General features: G+C 38.9%; 1 protein-coding gene across 1 annotated transcript; it reads left to right on the forward strand.

Moving 5' to 3' along the window:
* The first annotated feature begins 10,817 nt into the window (after window positions 1-10,817).
* On the forward strand, window positions 10,818-11,896 carry LOC149241513 (kiwellin-like). The gene has a single exon (XM_089367535.1). The coding sequence runs from the start codon at window positions 10,843-10,845 to the stop codon at window positions 11,641-11,643; it is 801 nt and encodes a 266-aa protein (XP_089223661.1). The 5' UTR covers window positions 10,818-10,842; the 3' UTR covers window positions 11,644-11,896.
* The last annotated feature ends 9,325 nt before the right edge of the window (window positions 11,897-21,221 follow it).

Below are 21,221 nucleotides of genomic sequence, written 5' to 3' on the forward strand. Positions count from 1 at the left end.
CCATGGGTGGATTTTACAATACCACGGGCGGATGTCATTTACAATACCATGGGTAAATTCCATGGGTCAATGAATAATATGGGTGGATGAGTACCATGGGTTGATGCCATTTTCCATTCGGATCACATCATGCCCATGGGGATCATCTGGCATCTGCATGAGCCATGGATCATGCGTCAACCCACTTCCACAACTGTTAACCGGAAAGTGTGTTTTCCGGAGAAATTATGTATACAGGTTTACGATGAAATCAAATGTCAGAATCCTCCGCTCTCACGGTCACTGTCAAGGCATTCAATACCCTATAGCATAGGAAATATGGCTCGCCTTCAAAATCATTCATGTGATATTTCGACTTGAAACAACCAAATACAATGAATTGAACCTATCTACCAAGCTTAGAATGGAGCTCGATAATAAGATTCCCTTCCTTATCACATTCAAATCACAAGATTCCCTTTCCTATTAGATTCAAATCACGGTGAATAAATTTTTTCCATCCCAGCCTGTAGCTTTCACGTCGAACTCACATTCAAAATCATTCATGTGATATTTTGACTTGAAATGGAGTTACAACAAGGAAATCGTAATGGAGTCATGGGCACACTGGCAATCTTTGTAAAAGTGTGCGAAACATTGTAACAATTGCTTAAAATGAAATCGACAGCTTCTTGTCTTCTTCTACCATCCACAGTCCTGGGCCCCGGAATCAATCTTGTTGGTATAATCATTACTCTTCTCCTTTATGACAATGATATCATTCTTCTTTCTGAAGCCATGATGACCTAGACAAGTAGCTTAAGACTCTTCATGATTACTGCTCCAAGATGGGTATGACAGTTAATACTGACAAGACTAAAGTCGTGATAATTAAATCCAAAAATATCACCCATCGTAATTTATTCTATGATAACAATTACTTAGAACAGGTTTATGCTTATAAATATTTAGGTATTGACATTCCTCATCAGCTCAACTAGAATGATAACATTGAGAAAATGATTATTAGAGGCTAGAAAGCTTATTATGAGCTTGAAAACAATGATAAGTTGCTCGCTCTTTATATTTGGAGTTAAAAAATGTTCCTTTATATACTCTCGTCACCTGTGTTGTCTTATATGGATGTGAAGTTTGGGGTTGCAGTATATGCAAAGAGTCGTGGAGAAATATTGAGATGATTCAAAAGCAATTCATAACCTACAACCTCAAGATCAAGGTAAATATTCCCTATCCTATCCTCCTAATCGAAGCTGGCATTTCACCCATTAAAATCATGGCTATGTTTAGGTATTTGATGTATAAGAAGAATCTTTACAACATGGAATCCAAGAGGCTTCCCAAAATTGCTTCTAACTTTAGTAAAAATCCCCACTTGCACCTCAAGCATGGGTGCTATACGGCTGCCTAGTCTTTGCTCAACCACTAGGGAATAAAGGAGGAGAGCACAACATTAGAGTTATGAGCATTTGAAAGAGGGAGCACAACATTTGTGAGATCCCAATGTCTGAAGTGCTACATCTATTTCATAGCAAGGAGAATGTTATTTTAACCTCACATCGTTTTTTTGTGGATTTTTTCCCCTTTTCTGTTGGACATAGTTCTTATTCTACGTCTCATGATACATACTAGAAATATTTCCTAATGTCTTCTTTACCACCAATGGACTCCAAGTTTAATTCAAAGTTCATAACCACAACCACATTGTTGTTGAATTATGGTTGAACATTAATTTATATTTGCACCGTGAACAAATACTTTTCACCATAACTCACACTAGACAAGCCCGAGAGCAACCAATTATCAAGTTTGAGGTTTGGAAGACATAATTTTAATAGTCTTCTTGATATTTGTGATATCAAAGCAGATGTTGCCAACAATAGTTGTCCTAAAATTTGTAGGAGGTCCTTAAGCTTAAATTGAAGAAACCATTAGTTTGATTATTTTTTGAGAAAATTCTATAATGAATTGTTTAACAAACTATTGTCTAATTGTTATAGGTAGGTTCCTCTAAGATGCATGAATGAAACTTACAATTTTATCATTACCCTACTCCATTCAACTTCAATGGAGTAGGGTAATGATGAAAACTACAAATTGTACATATTTCCAACTCTATAAAATTAAAATCACAGTACATACTACCCATTATTATTATTAGAGCAGGAAAAGAGTTGTGGTAAAAGTGTGGATTTTCATCTTGTAGATTTCTTTTATGATGAATTCAATGGATCATTATATGTGATAGACATATTTGAAAAATATTTAGACAAATTCGAGACTAGCCACATCTATCCCATATGCAACTTTTTGGGCATTTGAATTTAGAGGTTATGGATGGTTGGAGCAAATGTCTTCAATGTTGTCTTGGGTTGAATTCAAATGTAAATGAATGTGAGGTAGTGGTGGAACTTAGAAAAGTGAGAAGGATTTGTTGATAGTGGAAAAATTACTTAGATTGATCAATTCTATATTTTCTTTACAGGTGGGACAGATAAGTCAATAATGCAATGAAATCATACCAAATTCTTCTCATTTTTCAATCTGTAACTTGTTAAGTACGATGTTTTAAAATGGATGACATATCATATGCAGTTCATGTGATGATATTTGTAAAGATCTTATGTGGATCTTAATATGTGGGGCTTCCTCACACAAAGTGGCCACTATGTAAGAATTCATTGTTGTACCAAGTAATCATTTTTACATTTTGTGACATGGACATTGAAATGATATTTTCATGTTAAGAAGGATTCTTTTGATTCTTTCATGATGTATGCTTGGTCTTGGCCATATGTAATTTTGTGGTATATCATAATTGAGTCTACTATATATATATATATGAAATATTCTTTAAAAATGTGATGAAATTTACCAAATATCAATTTATGAACCATAACTAATGCTTATATTGCTCATCATGTTGGGTCAGTGCAGTTTGGTTTCTTTCATATGCCCATATTAGTGTTGAAACCTAAGGATTCCAGTGGTGAATAATGTTTGTTGGTACTACATTTCATTTATTATGGGTCATTGAGTTGTGTGTTTGGTAAGTTATGTCCACCATTCTGTATTAAACTTTTGAGATCCCATTTTATTATATTCTGACACGCATGTAAAGGCTGAATATGGTTGATGGTATGCGCATATCTTGTATACACTAATACCCTTGTTGAGGAGGAATTGCAGCTGTATGCAAATTGATGAAGCCATGTAAATGAATAGGTATGAATTAATGCTGAGAGTATGATGACAAACTTTACATTATGAATTTTTATGACTTAAAATTTAATAAATCATCACGATTGGTTTAAAAAATATTTGTTTATATTACACATTGCCAAAAGGTTAATATTCAAGAATCCATTAAGTATTTATATTGTGTGTTATAGAGGAGTGGTTAATAATGATAAGGATGCATATGCTAAATTAGCAAATTGTACTCTCTATTTGACAAGAAATTGTTTCATTGCATGTAATTCAAGATGTTAAATCTTCTCATTCATGGGGTTGTTCGACACAACTTCTATGCCGTCTACCTTATTTTCATTTTGTGATAGTATTTCCTCGCATCTGGGAAATGCTTCCAAACAATTTCCATCCATTAAGGCCTTGATATCGTTCAATTTTCCCCATAGAAAAGAATAGAGCCCTATCATGATCATAAATATGCCCAACACGTTGTATTCAGTCGATCAATCGTATTTTTGCAGCTATTAATCTCGATGTCCATTTAAATTTTAGGAATGGTGCAAATATTAATCTCCATCTCCATTTCAATTTTAGAAATGATTGAAAAAGGATTAAAAAATATCCTTTATGTTCTATAAATTCAACATATTAATATAAATTCAATAATATATAATTTCAACATTGTGAGTAGGCAGTTAAAAATGTTAATATTTTTTTTATGTTACGCCTAACACCTACATATCTCCTCATAATGAGATGAAGAGAGTTTCTCCACACAATGATTTATATTTTCAAATCATAATCTAGATAATGAATAGAATTATTCATTTATAAATTACATTTTTTTCAGTTACAATTTACAATTCTTCTTAAAATTATTTATTTTTCATAATAGATTTAAGGTTTTTGGTTAACGTCATTTGATTCCTCAAAATTCTCTCGGAACTTTTCAAACGTTGATTTGCCAAACTGGGTCCTATCGATAGAAATGGTCTTGTGAGCTGATTTCTCCACTTTTTCCACTCTAAAAGCATTGACATGAATGAAAAACAGTATAATGATCCAATCTAGGTCAATGGTGTGGATGTTGAGGACTGAGTTACAATTTCCATGGTAGATGACATGGAAGTACATATTTTTAACACACTGATAAGAAATCATTAACATCCGAAAACCTAAAAATATAGAAGAATTAGATATGACTGTAGGAAGGATAAAATATAAACCAAGATTTGGATATGACCTAGCAAACCAAGGTGTTTGGCTTGCGAATGTGGTGCAATATCGTGATGAGACATGGGTGTGAGACTACTATGTGTCAATTGTATGAATGTTGATGTGGCATAAAATGGTACATCTTATGAGTTCCATAACATTGTTCCTAGAGCTTATAATGAGATGAGAAATCTCTCGATGAGTAGAAGATGATAATGACCTCCAATTGGATGTGTTACATTGTGTATACTTTGAAACTTTGAAATCTTTGGCATTATGAAATAACAACCCATATTTGTTGGGATTCGGCCATGAACCACTTGGTGAAGATATATTATATTGTTGAGATATTAATAGACAATATGTGACTCATATTGAATTAAGGTCATCACAAATCAACGAGGTTACCCTCTACAATGATTGTCTTAACCATGGGAGTTATCTTCCTTCTCTTCTTTTGTCATAGATTCAATCATTCCATAATGTATGTAGAACAATCTGTTTGTGCACACAATAATAACTATATATGAATGATTTTCTTCAACTAAATAATTCATAATATAATTTGAGTTTGTGATTCTGAGCACAAACACAAATTGTCCACTCACGATAATGCTTCTTAAAGTCTAGGCTTCCTTTCAACTATATTATGTTACCAAATAACATTTTTTCTATGAAAGCATAAACTCATTCTTATAATAACCAAATTAGCTTGTTACAATTGGATACATTAATCTGTATTGTAATTAATTCATTTGAGTAAATTTACGTCTTCTCAATTTATTAAAAACCAAACTTCTAATCTTAGTTTTGAATTTCCTTTATAACTAAAACCCAAGCCATGAAAGTTAATATAAGTTGATGTTTGTGAGACCTTTGTAATGTAAGTTGTATTGTAATTTAATTCATTTGAGTAAATTAAAAAAATTATCTTCTCCCCCCGATCAGGGTGTGAGCTGGCAGACAGAGCCAATAAGGTTGTCATAATGAAAAGCACAAGAAGGGATTGTTCCACTGCCTCCCACATGTTTGACATGTATGGCTAGGTGGTCGTTGGCATGCTTAAGGCAAGCAAGAGGAGGGAAGGTGGCATTTGCATGCAATTGAGTTTACTGACTGCAAAGAGAGAAAATAATTTCGAGGGTGTAAGCACCGAGGTGACAACGATGAAAGAGGAGCGACGATTAAGGGAAAGAGATGAGATACAACATCTTCAAACATAGATAATCGGGTATGTTAACTAGCTCAGCCTACATTTGTTATGCTTCCCTACATTTGGTCTAGTAATTGGGGCTTTCATGGGGGCACGGGGTTTGTGTGGGCAAGTAATGGGGGCGAGGGAATTAGCCTAGAGGAGGTGGTCTACGGGAACAATCCCAATTCCAGGGGGTCTACTTGGTTGTCTCTTAAGTTTGGCATTTTGCTATCTCACATGGGGATTATAGGGATGGGATGGGAGGGAGTCTGCTTGAGTGATTTGTTGTTTATTGTATGCCTGGCAAACCCGGGAGTTGAAGGTAAGGAAGTGGCAATTATTGTTGCGGTCAGACCACTTCAATTCCTAAAATTCTCTAACGCCAAGCCCCTAAGGAGCGTTAGGTGAGGGAAGATTGTCGAGAGTCAGGGTCTTCTTTAATGGGGGGAATTGGCCCGCAGAGAATGTTGGTCAGGCTAGCTTAAGCTAGTCACTGGGAAGCCGGGTGGTGAGTAAGCTAGGGGCATAATGCCTTGTGGGTGTTGGGGTTCAGATTTTAGGTCGCGGGGAGGATCTGAGTCATGCTAAGCAGAGGCTAAATCAAGGGGAATGGGGGCAGAGGTAGTAAACGAGGGGCCATGGAGATAAGGGGCGTGATTCCTTTAAGATTGACCTCTGGGTTACAAGTTTGGTGGGTGGCCATGCACCTCACCTCCATGATCACGGTCACAACATGAGCAAGGCAGGGGTAATGCATGGGCATCTCGGGAGTCTCGGGTGGAGATCCCTTACGCTCGGGGGTTATGCACATAAATTGTGGGTGATAGATTTGTTGCATTGTCAGAACTGTGGGATGAAGGCAATTCAGAAATTAACATTTTAGAATATATGGTTTCTTGCTTCCACAACAAGTCAGTGCAGAGGTAACTTCCTTATCCAAGAAAAGCACAGAGATTTGTTTCAGACCAATGTTTGAAGGTGCCCGGAAAGTATAGGGGTATTGTGGCTATGGTTCGAGCAACGATTACCAAGAGTTGCAGGAAGAGACTGCAAGGGAGCGAGGCCGAGGTTGAATCGAGCACCGCGAGAAAATGTTGGGGCAGGAAGCTCGTGGCCAACCTGATCAAGGAAGCATCAGTTGCGTATACCGGGAGAAACATAGGGGAAATAAAACAGCTCATAGCTGAATGGGAGGAAAATATAAATCGTCAAGCGAGTGTGGAGCCAACAAGCATAGAGGATTGGAAGATCATGATTTCGGACTCGGGACACACCAAAGGTCAAGAGGCGCAATACAAATAGTCCATTTATCTGTATTAGCTCATGAATGCCTTCTCGGCAAGGCCATGGAGAAAATATGGATGAATGTTGTCTAGGACTTTCCAAATTATAAATAGGACTTTCAAAAACTGCAATGTCAATTGTAGAAGTAGGATGGCCACTTGGATCATATAGAAAAACATTTCCCATGCCTGTTCGTGCTGATTGAGATTCTAGGCTCCAGAGTGAAAGATCTGGCCCCGGTGGCTTCGGCTTCTGTCGAACAGGAGGAATAGAATGTTGACTCTGAGTCCTTTTTTAATTTGTTTTCATGCGGATAGCTTTTAATTTACACTTTACAGTCATATATATGTATAGACAACTAGAATATGGTTGTGGACATGACTATCAAGTTTATATAGCTTGGATAGATAGAATAAGTATTTTTTGCTACTAGACAACTTAAACTGCGGTTAGGTGGTCAACAGACATGGTTTCCCGCTGGGCAAGTTGAGACCACCTAACCAGGATATATGTGTGTAACTTGCTTACTTATTTTATAATGAACAAGAAGGATCTACCAAGCTTAACAAAAAAAAAAACTATCTTCTCAATTTATTAAACACCAAATTTCTAAGCTTAGTTTTGAATTTCCTTTATAGCCAAAACTCAAGCCATGAAAATTAATATAAGTTGATGTTTGTGAGACCTTTGCAATGTAACTAGAGTACTTGTATTTCAACAAGGTTCCAATAACTCCACTAGGTGTTTCTATGGTCTTCTTACCTATTTTATATTTGATTAGTACTTGATTTTTGAAGTGAAATAAATATCTATATGCCTTCCTCTTAACCTTTGTATGGTTGCAATAAAAACCTAATGCTATAAGGAAATAAATTCCAAGCATTTGAACTTCCACTTCAAGTTTAAATGAATGTCTAATAACTCATAGATTGTTCAATGCAATTTAAATGCTAGTCTTTATTGCACTTAGAAAAATATTTGAGATGTTGGCATTGAGTTTTGGATTTATATTCTTAAAAGCTTATCTTTATAGTATGTTAATATTGTATCTAAAATAACAAGGATTGGGAAAGTAAGGTGCAGATGCTACCATCTATTCGTTTCCTACAGAAGAGTTGTAAACTCTCTTATAGTTTTGCAATTTGTAAGATTTTAAGATCACGGTGATCGTTTACAATGATAATTTAAAAGTTATAATTGATAAATTAAAATTAAATTAAAATAAATTATAAGAATTTACACAATTTTATATATAATATTAATGAATATAATTAATAATTAAAATAAAATATTTATATATAAATTAATTTTTAATAAATATTAATGAAAATAACTCATAAATATTAAGTAACCAATTATTATATAAATAAAAGAAATCAATTATTAATATATTTATTAATAAGATATCTACTTCTTTATAACTATCTATTAATAAAAAAATCAATTTAGAAGTTTTCATGGTTCGTAGTGGAGTATATATATAGAGTATTTCTCAATCTACATAAAATATTTATATGAAATAAAGTATTAATATATATTGTATTAATAAAATATTTACTTCTTTATAACTATTTATTAATAAAAAAATCAATTTATAAGTTTTTATAGTAAAAAATCAATTTATAAGTTTTTATAGTTCTTTATAAGTATTTATTAATAGAGAAAATCAAATTAGAAGTTTTTATGATTCATTGTAGAGTGTATATATAAAATATTTTTTTCAATTCATATGAAATATTTATATAACGATATAGATATTTATGTAAATAAAAATGCTTGTTTAAATAAAAAATATTTATGATATAATTATTCATTAAATTGTTATATAATGCTGGAAAATATTTTATTACAATTTAATTAATTAATTCTAATTTTATTATAGAAAAAAATTAAATTAAACATAAATTTGATATAAAAAAAAAAAAAAAAAAAAAAAAAAAAAAAAAACAACATTTCATGCATTAAAAACTAATTGTTCATATTTGTGTGAACGCTAGGCCGGCTAGTTCCGTAAACGTACCTCTATGATAAAATAACAATAATTGCCACCACATAGATAATAATTGTTCATATTTGTGTGAACGCTAGGCCAGCTAGTTCCGTAAACGTACCTCTATGATAAAATAACAATAATTGCCACCACATAGATAATAATAGTAACCTCCACATCGTTATATTTGGCTTGCAGCACCTTCTAACATAATCTTCTGAAATATAAATATCCATAGCGAGATCCATGGAAAACTTGCAAGACGCAACATGTCGGAGGTTATCACAAAAAAAATGAAAAGGGCCAAGCTGCAATAAAATAAAATGAAAACTTTTATTTTCAACTCTATAGAAAAGTAAATGCGCTCTGACATGCGCCCTCTGAGTGACAGCACGTGAATCGAGATAGCAGGTGAATCGAGATAGCAGGGTGGAGAGAGAGAGCGAGCCCTATTTACCTCACATGTTAGAGCGCATTTAATTTTCTATAGAATTGGAAATAAGAGTTTCCAAATAAAATAACACCCTTGGAAATTCAATTTTGAATTCACTTCAAATAAGTATTGAACATTAATTTCCCCAGACTGGATTAGGTACTGTATCACTGCCAACATTATTTATTGGCCATCATGCCCATGGGGATCATCTGGCATCCGCATAATCCATGGATGATGGCAAGTCCTATTTCCACCTCCATAGCAAAGTTAATGCTATGGAGATACCCCTCTGACAGCCTCACAGAGCATCATCGACCATACATCATCGGACTATGACCATACATCATCGGACCATGGATGATGCGTCAACCCATTTCCACAAACCGTTAACCGAAAAGTGTGTTAGCCGCACAAATTATGACACCAGTTTACGGTGAAAGCAAATGTCAGATTCCTCAGCTTTCACGGTCACTGTCAAGGCCTGCAATACCCTATAGCATAGGAAATATGGCTCGCCTTCAAAATCATTCATGTGATATTTCGACCTGAAACAACCCAATACAATAAAGCCTGCAATACCCTATAGCATAGGAAATATGGCTTGCCTTCAAAATCATTCATGTGATATTTCGACCTGAAACAACCCAATACAATAAGATTTCCTTCTTATCACATTCAAATCACAAGATTCCCTTTCCTATCAGATTCAAATCACGGCGGATAAATTTTTTCCATCCCAGCCTGTAGCGTTCACGTCGAACTCACATTTAGGAAATATGGCTCGCCTTCAAAATCATTCATGTGATATTTCGACCTGAAACAACCCAATACAATAAGATTTCCTTCCTTATCACATTCAAATCACAAGATTCCCTTTCCTATCAGATTCAAATCACGGCGGATAAATTTTTTCCATCCCAGCCTGTAGCGTTCACGTCGAACTCACATTCAAAATCATTCATGTGATATTTCGACTTGAAATGGAGATACAACAGGGAAATAGCAATGGAATCACGGGCACACTGGCCATCTTTGTAAAAGTGCGCGAAAAATTGTAACAATTGCTCAAAATGAAATCGACAGCTTCTTGTCTTCTTCTACCATCCACAGTCCTGGGCCCTTTAATCCCGATCGCAATTCATAATTGGTGACCTCCGGTTGGCACATAATCAGTCATGAGGCCTTTAAAAGTTGTGTGCTCAAGCAAAAAGAACGGCGAGAAACGCAAAAATTGTTATGATTCCGTTGTTCTTGAGCCTCAGTCTCCCTCCACGTGAAGGCACGTGGATATCTTATCTCTCGAGCTCCGCGATTAACGCTGAAGGCAAGTGCATACTCGAGCTCCGCGATTAACGCTGGGACAATACAGTTGTAATACGCTTTAAGCGAAAGAGGCGGCGTTGAGAAAGTTTCCGGCAACACCATTCTCCGGTGAAAATAATTTCATAATCAATATTAACGTCCGTCTTCAAAAGGTCCTGAATGACGGCTACGGTCGTCGAGTGAAACACAATATAAGGGTGAACCAGTTTCATGTCGATACCATCAAGGTCCTCCATAGCAGAGCACATCTCTAATCTTGAGTTTTTGTTGAAGTTCCATTCCATGGCGTCTGCAAATAACATGAGCAATGATGTGTTCAGCAGTTGCAGCAGGCGGTTGGTCATTATCTCCTGCTGCGTATTAATGCTCTTCATCACTCCGATCACATCCCAGAAAGGGTGCGGGAACAGTTGCAAAACACTGAATGACTGCCCGGGGCAGTTAATCTGCACCAGCGGCAAATGCACAGACAATCCAGACGTTGGGAATCACATCTGTTCCGGCGGCTCCGGCACGGGCACCTGCAAGCCGGGCACGCCTCTGCAAGGAAGGAATCCCCCTTCCAAAGACGCCTGCAACACCGACACTGGAGCCGAATGCTGCACCTCATCCCGCCCTTACACCACATACGATTGCTCTCCCGCGATTTCTTCTCGCACTCCTGCGATTCTCACCCTCAATGACTTCACCCAGGGGGGAGATGGAGGCGGCCCGTCGAGCTGCGAGGGCAAGTATTATAGCAACTCTGAATCCGTGGTTGCGCTTTCCACCGGTTGGTTTAACAACAGGAGCCGATGCAAAAATCAGATCAGAATTAGCTGGAATGGGAAAAGCGTGGCGGCGAAGGTAGTGGACGAATGCGATTCAAGACATGGGTGCGACGAAGAGCACGGGTATCAGCCGCCCTGCCGCAACAACATTGTGGACGCCTCCGTTGCGGTGTGGAACGCTCTGGGAGTGCCCAAGGAACGCCAGGGCGACCCTCTCAACGTCACATGGTCCCTCCCGTAGTCACTAGTCTACATACAATACTTCCACCACTTCAATTTACAGTCTGCAGAGTAATATCCTATCCTAACCTACTGTCTCTTGTAGCCTCCTATGCAGCTACATAATAAATCTTGTAATAAATAATACTGCAGAAACACTTTCTGTTAAGGGTTTGTGTTTGTGTGACACCATATTTAACTGAAAGTTACAAATAGAGCCGTGAGAGAAATAGTTTCTGTTACGGGTTTTTGTTTGTCTCAGAAGAACAACATATTTAACTGAAAAATGATTGCAACCGCAGGCAATTTCACATCGTGTAACACTACTAACATAAACTGTTGTCAAACTATGTCTCATTAATTTTTTCTAACAGTTTGATAGGATATTTCTTATTAATTTTTCTAATATAATTGTCAAACCAAATTTTCTAACATAATTGTCAAACCAGCCAATTTTTTTTTATCATAACTCTATTGTTTTTAAGTGAGTAGTAACACCATTATGAGTGGATGTGAAAGTTAACTCATTATTGTTATTAAAAAAAATAATATCAGCTGACAGTAAATAACACTTTTTCACTGTCTTTATATCTTGCTACATTACCTATTTCTTTAAATCTAAAAAAACTAACTCTTATTGATTTGATTCTTTAAATTTAAGAGAAGCTAATTCTTACTCATTTAAATTAGATAGATAGAATCAATTTTTTAATCTCATTCATATTTATGGAATTTTCAAAATATTCTTAAATAAATTCATAACTATGGATTTTCAAAATATTCTCAAATAAATTATATCTTTGGAATTTTCAAAATATTTTCAAATAAATTATATCTATAGAATTTTCAAAATATTCTCAAATAAATTATAATTAGGTATCATAAACTAATGGCAAACTATATATAGACTTTTCTCGAAATATAATCCCACATGTACGTTTTATAAGATGAATAAATTCTTAATTAACCGGAACACAATCCAAAATTCTTTGGTGATCAAATGTGTGTGAATTCCATTATCCAGTGCTTATGTAAAAGGATTGGAAACACGATGTGTTGAAATAATGTTTACGAAGATGGAAAATATAAGCATTGCTAAGTTGAGGTTGTGTAGCTCTTAGAAATGATATTCATGCTTGCATGTGGAAATGTGTGAAGTGTAATCAACGATGTGTGTGTGAACAGTAATCAATGGCTTGACATATTTGATCAGGGGATCTCCCCGGCATGCTTGCATGTGGAAATGTGTGAAGTGTAATCAACGATGTGTGTGTGAACAGTAATCAATGGCTTGACATATTTGATCAGGGGATCTCTCCAGTAAGAAGTCAGGGGATCTCCCCGGCATGCTTGCATGTGGAAATGTGTGAAGTGTAATCAACGATGTGTGTGTGAACAGTAATCAATGGCTTGACATATTTGATCAGGGGATCTCTCCGGTAAGAAGTCCTGGCAACTAGACCTTAAAGAGTTTGGAGTAGGAGTAATCAATGGCTTGACATATTTGATCAGGGGATCTCCCCGGTAAGAACTCCTGGCAACTAGACCTCAAAGAGTTTGGAGTAGGAGTCCCAAGAGTGGTTACTACGGTAACGTGCAAAGGTAAGCAAGGTAAATTTGTTGGAAGCAAGTGTTGGAAGCAAGTGTATGACCTTGCGGCGAGTCACAAAAGATGCATGGAGGTTCTAACACAAGAAAGGGAAATAAAGTGTGTCCCTTAGAAGGCTATAATAGTATGCAGCCTAAAAGGAACACACAAGCAGATGACATCATGGGATGGAACCGGAGTAGTCCACAATCCAAGGTGATGGGTTAAACCAACAACACGTCTCCAACAAGATTCATACAATCATATACAAAATAGTTCATACACAAATGTGTAAGTTAAATAACATACATTACTAAAGCAACCAGAATAGTCCAACTACAATAACAACATATGCATGAAAACGTGTTGGCTCTATTATATTATATAAAGTGAAAGTTCCATCCATACATACACCATGACAGCCACTAACCCCAATAGTGGAACATTACAGTCAACACTGCTTGCGCCTCCAAAGAGATGTACTCATTCTATACTGTGGAGCAGCCAAGGCTCATCACAATACTCTCTGAGCCCTCTCTAAGAAATGCCTAGCAAAAGCTTGGCTCCCAAAAGCTTGTTCTATGAGTTATGAGGTTATATTTATAAAAAAGGGTGGGGTGACCCTTAACATTCCCCTTTGTGACTCTTGGACTACCCTCACAACTCTTCAACTTCATTGCATAACTCTTTATAATACTTATGACTGTTTGCATTCCATTAATGACACTTGGAATTTCACTTTACATTGTATTTAAAATAATAATACATTTTCCACATATACACATGTGGAAAGAAATAGGCTTCAGTTAGCTAGATAAGACAACAAAGACTCAGACAGTTGTGGAAAGACCAACTTGACAACATCTTCTTGGTGATTTTTGTTGATGAACTGATGCCAAGCTTGGTAGAGCGCAATGGTGTCTGCGTACTATTTGGTAACATATTTTTGGAAATGAACCCTTGCCTCCATTGCATCCGGGTATACTGATCTGGAACCTTTGTCCAACTCATCTTGTAACATGTGCAACATAGTTGGACCGACGACATACCTTTGCATGTTCTTAGTGCTGGTGGTCGTGTGCATGAACTGATCGAAGTACATGGCAATCTCTAGTCGGACTTGGTTCTTCTCTTTGGCCTAAGTGAGTGCTCCAATTGATGGTATCCTGTGTGTCCTCACCATGAAATCCAAACTCCTAAACAATAGTTCTTTTGAAGCATCAACATTGGTGATGAGCGACAAGAGTTCCGCATAGTTATAGATCAAACTCCGGATGCGTTCTTTGTCCAACTTTGTATGCGGCTTCATCATCTTATGTAAGTAAAGCGAGGCTCCCTTGTACCTCATTTTCGATGTGTGTACGTGATCAACAGTGGCATGTATGTGAGTGAGTGCACGCACAATCTTGATGCAGCACTGCTGATGGCCATGTAAATGGACAACTGCCTTATGCATGGTGACGAACCTGTCATACACTTTCCGCATGACTGACTCAAGAGACAATACTTCGGTAAGTATTTCTTTCTTCATCTATGCTATGGTAGATCTTGTTGATTGTTCTTCCCTCTGCCTGGATGCTTCCAAGTCCTTATCCATGCACTCATTTTTTGGTATCAAGAACTTCACACTTGAGCTCGTGGCTTTGGCATAAGCCTTCGTAGCATTGGCTAAGGCAACTGGATGTCTTCGCACATATGATAGAATCACCTATTCTTCAAAGTGCGCGGGTGATGCATGATCATCCGGGATGTGCACTTTGTGTGCCTATACAACCCTGTGTTGTGACTCATCAAAGGATATGTTGTACACTTATGTTCCCAGATCATCCTCAAGGAGAATGGTCTCTCCTTGTTCACTTGGGACTTGCTCTACTACTGGAGGTGGTGAAGCATGTGGGGTGACCTCAGTTGCTTTTGGCATGAGGTCGGTGTCCCGATCATGTTCCGACTGTACCATCTCCATGTCCATATGTTCTACCATCGTTTCATCCTGTTGAGCAAGTTCCTGCTCCTGTGGCTGCTCACCCTGTTCATCGTCTGTTGCTGGTGGATTTGAGTTTTCAACCTGTATCGAAGCAATTTTCTATGTCTGTGTGCCTTGTGCTTCCTCCTGTTCCTGTTCTTGTTTCTACCACGCTTCCTTCTCTCTTTTGTGTAGCTCATGTTCTTATTCAAGCTACTCTACCTCATGAAACTTTATCTTTTTTTATGCCAATCCTTTCTTCTCCCTCCTTTTCTCCACTACTCTCCTTTTGCGTTGTCACCTCTTCGCCTCTATCTCCAAAGCTACTTTATCAACAAGTGGATCCTCTTTAAACTTGTAGCTTTTCTCTTCCTCTGTGCTTTCAACAATCTTCATCTTGCCTTTAAATTCTGTCGATTCACTGCTCGCTGCTGCTGTGTTTGTTTCTTTCCGTGGTGGTGCTGCCTAGAGTGTTACTTTCCATTCTACCACTATGATGACTGGTTCATTGAACATAGAGGAGTTGTAGCAATACCTCCAAGAATATTCCTCCGGCCAATGAAATTCCCCATCGATCCATGGGTAGTACACCTTCACACAGTGTTCTTTGCATATGCAGTGAGGGTCATATGGATTGAAACTCCTTATGTCAAACATAAACTTCTTGAAGCCCTTGACCTTGGCATCTACATATTTCAAAGTATGGATCTCGTACAACCCAATATGCAAAGGAAGAGTGTGCCATGGTGCCTTCTTCTTCCTGTGCAGTTCATCTCACAACCCTGTGGAGATGTGGTATGCAATCTCTTGCATGACTAGCTTGTCCGTGGCAAACTTCGATAACACATGTGGAGGCTTCTCCGCACTATACATCCTGATGAAGGTGCCATCAAGTGAGGCATACCAATCTGCAATGTGTAGAAATTTTGAATAATATAACATTTATTCACAAAGATTATCTTGATTATACACTATTTGCGGAATGCATGCATAATACATAACCTCCTCTACGTTGATCATCAATTTTGCAGAATTACGAAACAATCGCATGCGCACATTGAAACATCAATCACACATATCAACACAGTATGTACTGGGGAAAGCATACAGCTGAAACCCCCAACTATCTGTATATTATAATGATAGAGAACATGTAACAATACATAGTACAATACTCCTCACAAGTACTCAGTACTATCTCCACCTGCTACACACAAACTAGCTCAGATTTGAATCAAGTCACAGGTTCAAATCTCCTCCGCTGTCTTCCCGCCTCTACTGCGCAATCCAATGTGAGAATAAGAATGATCCAAGCTCGTTTTCCTTGGCTTGTACTGCAAAATCCTCATTGGCAATCTCCATCATTGATTTGTGCAAATCTCATGCACAGTTATAGTCACAACTGATAGTAGTCTCCACCTCTAACACCTGTCTCCACTGAACTGTCCATGCACTGAGTTAACTGATGTATTCTTTAGTTGATTTATGAGTTAATAATTAGTGAATTAATTCACATCACTCATCACTAGTGTATTTGGCAGTTAGACTAAATACAACTAGTTCAACTAAGTCAAACTAACCACAACTCCATCAACTCCTCAATCAACTCCACCAAACTCAATCACTTGAGTTCTAACTAAAGTCCATCATGCAATAGCTCAACTGACCCATAAGAAAAGCGTATTTCCTTCTGGCAGTTGCATGTGCCACATCCGTAGCTCGAACTGAAGTGCTCCAAGAGGATAAGATAATGTTTATAGTCCAAATATTATTAAGAGCTAATAATATTCAACTGTTCTACTTTTTAGACTAGCAGTCTAAAAATAGACTCCACCCATATGTCTAAAAATAGAAGTCCATATGTCTTAAAATACACATAGTCTAAAAATAGACTTTGCGCCAAAAATAGCCTGCGGGCCCACTTAGTGAAGGCGTTTTCTTTTCACTAAGCTCCATCATCTTGTTGCATTTTCAACACTCCCTCTCAACAAGATATGGATTATCTGCAACCCCTATCCTACCTCGGTGGTATTCTAATTTGCTCCTGGTGAGTGCCTTCGTCAAGATATCAGCATCCTGATCCTCCGTGGGAATGTATGAAAGTAACATGATTCTCTGCTGCACACAATCTCTGATATGATGGTACTGTTGATGTGCTTGGATCTATCATGAAATACTAGATTAGCCGAGAGTTTAATGCAACTCTGGTTATCACAATAAATCACAGTAGGCTCCAAGTGTGACTCGAACAAGCCGACTAGGATCTTCCTCATCCATATAGCCTCGCATGCAGCCAAACTTGCTGCCATATACTCGGCCTCTGCTGAACTGAGTGCCATGGATCTCTGCTTCCTGCTGTACTAAGAAACTGTTGTCAACCCAATACTGAAGATCCCTCCAGATGTGCTCTTTCTGTCCGTTGGGCTCCCTGCCCAATCTGCATCCGTGAAGCCACACAGCTTCACCTCATCCTCCTGTCTGTACCACAATCCATATCCCGATGTGCCTATGAGATAACACAATACATGCTTGCCTGCCTTCCAGAAGAGCTTGGTTGGCTTAACCATAGCTTGTGAAAGCTGGTTAACAGCATAGCATATATCGGGTCGTGTATTGACTAGATACATAAGCGACCCCACCAACTGTCGATAAACAGTGGAATCCACTACCTCAGCTGAAGTAACATCCTCCTTCCTCCAACCTCTAGGAAGAGGAGTATCAATAGGCTTGCAACCATGCATGTTGAACTTCTCAAGTATCTCCCGAGCATACTTACCCTGAGAAACAAATAGTCCATCACTGCGCTGCCAAATTTCCAATCCCAGGAAATAATGAAGGAGGCCCAAGTCCTTCATCTCAAACTCTCTAGCAAGATCCTCCTTGCATGAAAGTATCAACAACTCATCTCCTGTCAAAATCAAATCATCTACATAAAGTACAATGATAAGCAACTTACCCTCCACCACAATCTGGTATAGGTTAGGATCCGCCTCACTCTTGGAGAATCCAAGTCTGGTGAAATAATTGTCTATCCGTGTGTACCAAGCACGTGGTGCTTGTTTCAACCCATACAACACTCTCTTGAGCCTGCACACATGTGACTCGCTGCTGAAGATCTCGAAACCTTCGGGTTGCTCTATGTACACCTCCTCCTCAATGACTCCGTTGAGGAACGCAGTCTTCACATCCATCTGATGAATGTGCCACCCCATCTACACTGAGAGAGCAAGAATCGTCCGTATGGAAGAATACCTTGCGACAGGTGCAAAGGTCTCCTCATAATCGATTCCCTCTATCTGTGAGAAGCCTCGGGTAACAAATCTTGCCTTGTACTTCTCCACACTCCCGTCAGCTGCCTGCTTCACTTTGTAGATCCATCTCGAACCCACCATTGATTTCTCCTCCGATCTTGGGACAATCTCCCATGCATTGTTTCTGACAATCAAATCATACTCTTCCACCATGGCATCTACCCATGCGGGATCCTCCACAACTTCCTCGAAAGAGGATGGCTCAGTCATGACACATTTGCTCACAAGAGCCATGTATCCAGTGTACCGATCAGGTGACTGTCTCTGTCTGCGCTATCCTGTAGGTGGTCCTACAACCTTCTTTGCATCTTGAGTCAGTCGCTCAGCTTCTGTAGTGCGCTTTTGCCCTCTGATGGTTGGCGCTGCATGAGTGGTCTCTTCCACTCCATGAACTTTATCTTGTGGCTGATCCACGTCCTGAAGCTCATCCTTAGGAACTAATAGCTCCTCATCTGCATGCAAGTGTGGCTCCCTCTCAAGCGAACACTTCATGGCTTTCTCCTTCTGAAATTTGATATCCCGTCGCACAATAGTCTTGCGACTGTCTGGAAAATACACACGATAGTTGTGGGGCGTATCAGTGTACCCCAAAAATATCCCAACCTCTGCAGTCGGCTCCAGCTTCTTCCTGGCATCCTTCGTCACATGCATGTAAATGTTAGAACCAAAAATCCTCAAATGGGAAATATCAGGCCTCTTACCAGAATAAGCCTCCTCGGGTGTACTCATGCCAAGTATCCTGTGAGGACAACGGTTTTGCACATATACTGCAGTATTGCATGCCTCTACCCACAAGTGAAGGGGTAGGCCCTGATCATGCAACATCGCCTGTGCAACACACACGATTGTTCTGTTCTTCTGCTCAACAACCCCATTTTGCTATGGGTTATGGGGAGCTATGAGCTCTTTTCGAATCCCTTCTGCGCTGCAGAAGTCCTTGAACTCACCAGAGATGAATTCACCAACATTGTCGCTCCTAAGAGCCTTCACCTTCTTCCCTGATTCCTTCTCGACCAGTGCTTTGAACTCACAGAACTTTGAGTATGTATCACTCTTCTTCTGCATGAAGAAGATCCATCACTTCCGAGAGAAATCATCAACAAAGATCACATAGTACCTATGCTTTGCTGTCGAAGCTACCGAGAAAGGTCCACACACATTTGTGTGAATTCTCTCAAGGATCGTCGTGGCAAAACTATCCTTCTCGTGAAAGGTGGCTTTCACAAATTTTCCCAAAGTACACCCCTTACACTGATCTGACTGCGCAAGAGTGCCTTTAGGAAGCCCAGTAGAAATCTGTTGCAGTATCTTCAAGGCTCCATGGTGAAGGTGGCCCAATCTCCTGTACCACAGCTCGCCATCATCCCGGCTCACCAATCCTTCTGCCTTGCATGCCATTGCTGCATAGCCATCTACATGCAATTGATAAATTTTCTTGACTCGAACCCCTATCTTTCGGGTTTCTCCAATTGTCTTACTGCGCAGGAAAGCCTTTCCCTCGCTGAAAACAACATCATATCCCTTGTCTTCTAACATCGCCACAGAGATAAGATTCTTCTTCGATCTTGGAACATGCATCACTTCCTTTAATACGAAGGGTTTACTAGACTCCCTCTCAAAGGAAATGGTACCGATACCGGTCGCACTGTATCTACCATCATCGCCCATCTCGATGTGCACTCCAAGATCTTTCTCATCCAGATCAGAAAACAAATCTTGATCTCCTGTCATGTGAAAAGACGCACCACTGTCCAAGAACCATACCGATCCCATCACACTTGATACCAAGCATGAGATCAACGAAAAATCCAGCTCAAATTGCGAGGCTAAGGCCTCTCCCGCTACAGATCTAGCAGCTTGCTTATTTTTCTTCTTCTGCGGACAATTTGTGGCATAATGTCCATGCTGGTGACAGTGAAAGCACTTCACCTTGGACATGTCCTGCTTCTTGCCTTTCGCACTGGAATGAGAAGCTTTCTTGTTCTTCCCCTTATTTGCTTTGGCAGCCAAAGCATAATTTTCTTCATCAGATGCCTTTGATGAAGATCCGTCCCTGGTATTCCGCCCGATCTCCTCTTGCACAAGATCTGACCAAAGTCTCTCCCATCCTGGCAATTTCTCCCGACCATTGACAGAGTCCTGATAGGAATGCCAACTCTTCGGAAGGCTAAGGAGAGCCAAGCTCACCAAGTCCTCATCATCGACAGTCACCCGCACACTTCCCAGCTCATCCCAGCATTGGGTGAACTTCGTGAGATAATTGGGCATACAGTCTCCCTTCTCACACTTAATGTTTCTGAGTTTATCCTTGAGCGCCAACTTCCTCTGGTCGCTCTTGCTTTGGAATAGATTTGTCAATGCTTTCCACATCAAGTATGGAGAAGCCTTTCCATGCAGGCTAGATACAGTGTGATCCTTCACGCCCTCCAACAGAATCCTTCGACACTTTGCTGTCTTCTTTTTCCAAGCCTCAACGTGAGCAGCATCAGTAGGCTTTGGGACCTCAGCCTCTATGAACTCCTTCAACCCGTTGTCATCTAACACCACCTCCATCCTGTCTTTCCATGCAATATAATTCGAGTTGCCTTCAAGGGCATACTCCAATCGCAATCCGTTGAAAGACATTTCAACTTCGACACCAAGAAAACACTGCTACAAATTGAATTCCACCAGCTCAAAACTCAACCGCTTCTGATCTAAAATTCGTCAGAACAAAGTATTTCTCGTACGGAGATTGA

This window comes from Pinus tabuliformis, chromosome 8 (genome assembly GCF_031772625.1).
Source record: "Pinus tabuliformis cultivar Carrire ecotype Pingquan chromosome 8, CPIR1, whole genome shotgun sequence".
NCBI lineage: Eukaryota > Viridiplantae > Streptophyta > Pinopsida > Pinales > Pinaceae > Pinus > Pinus tabuliformis.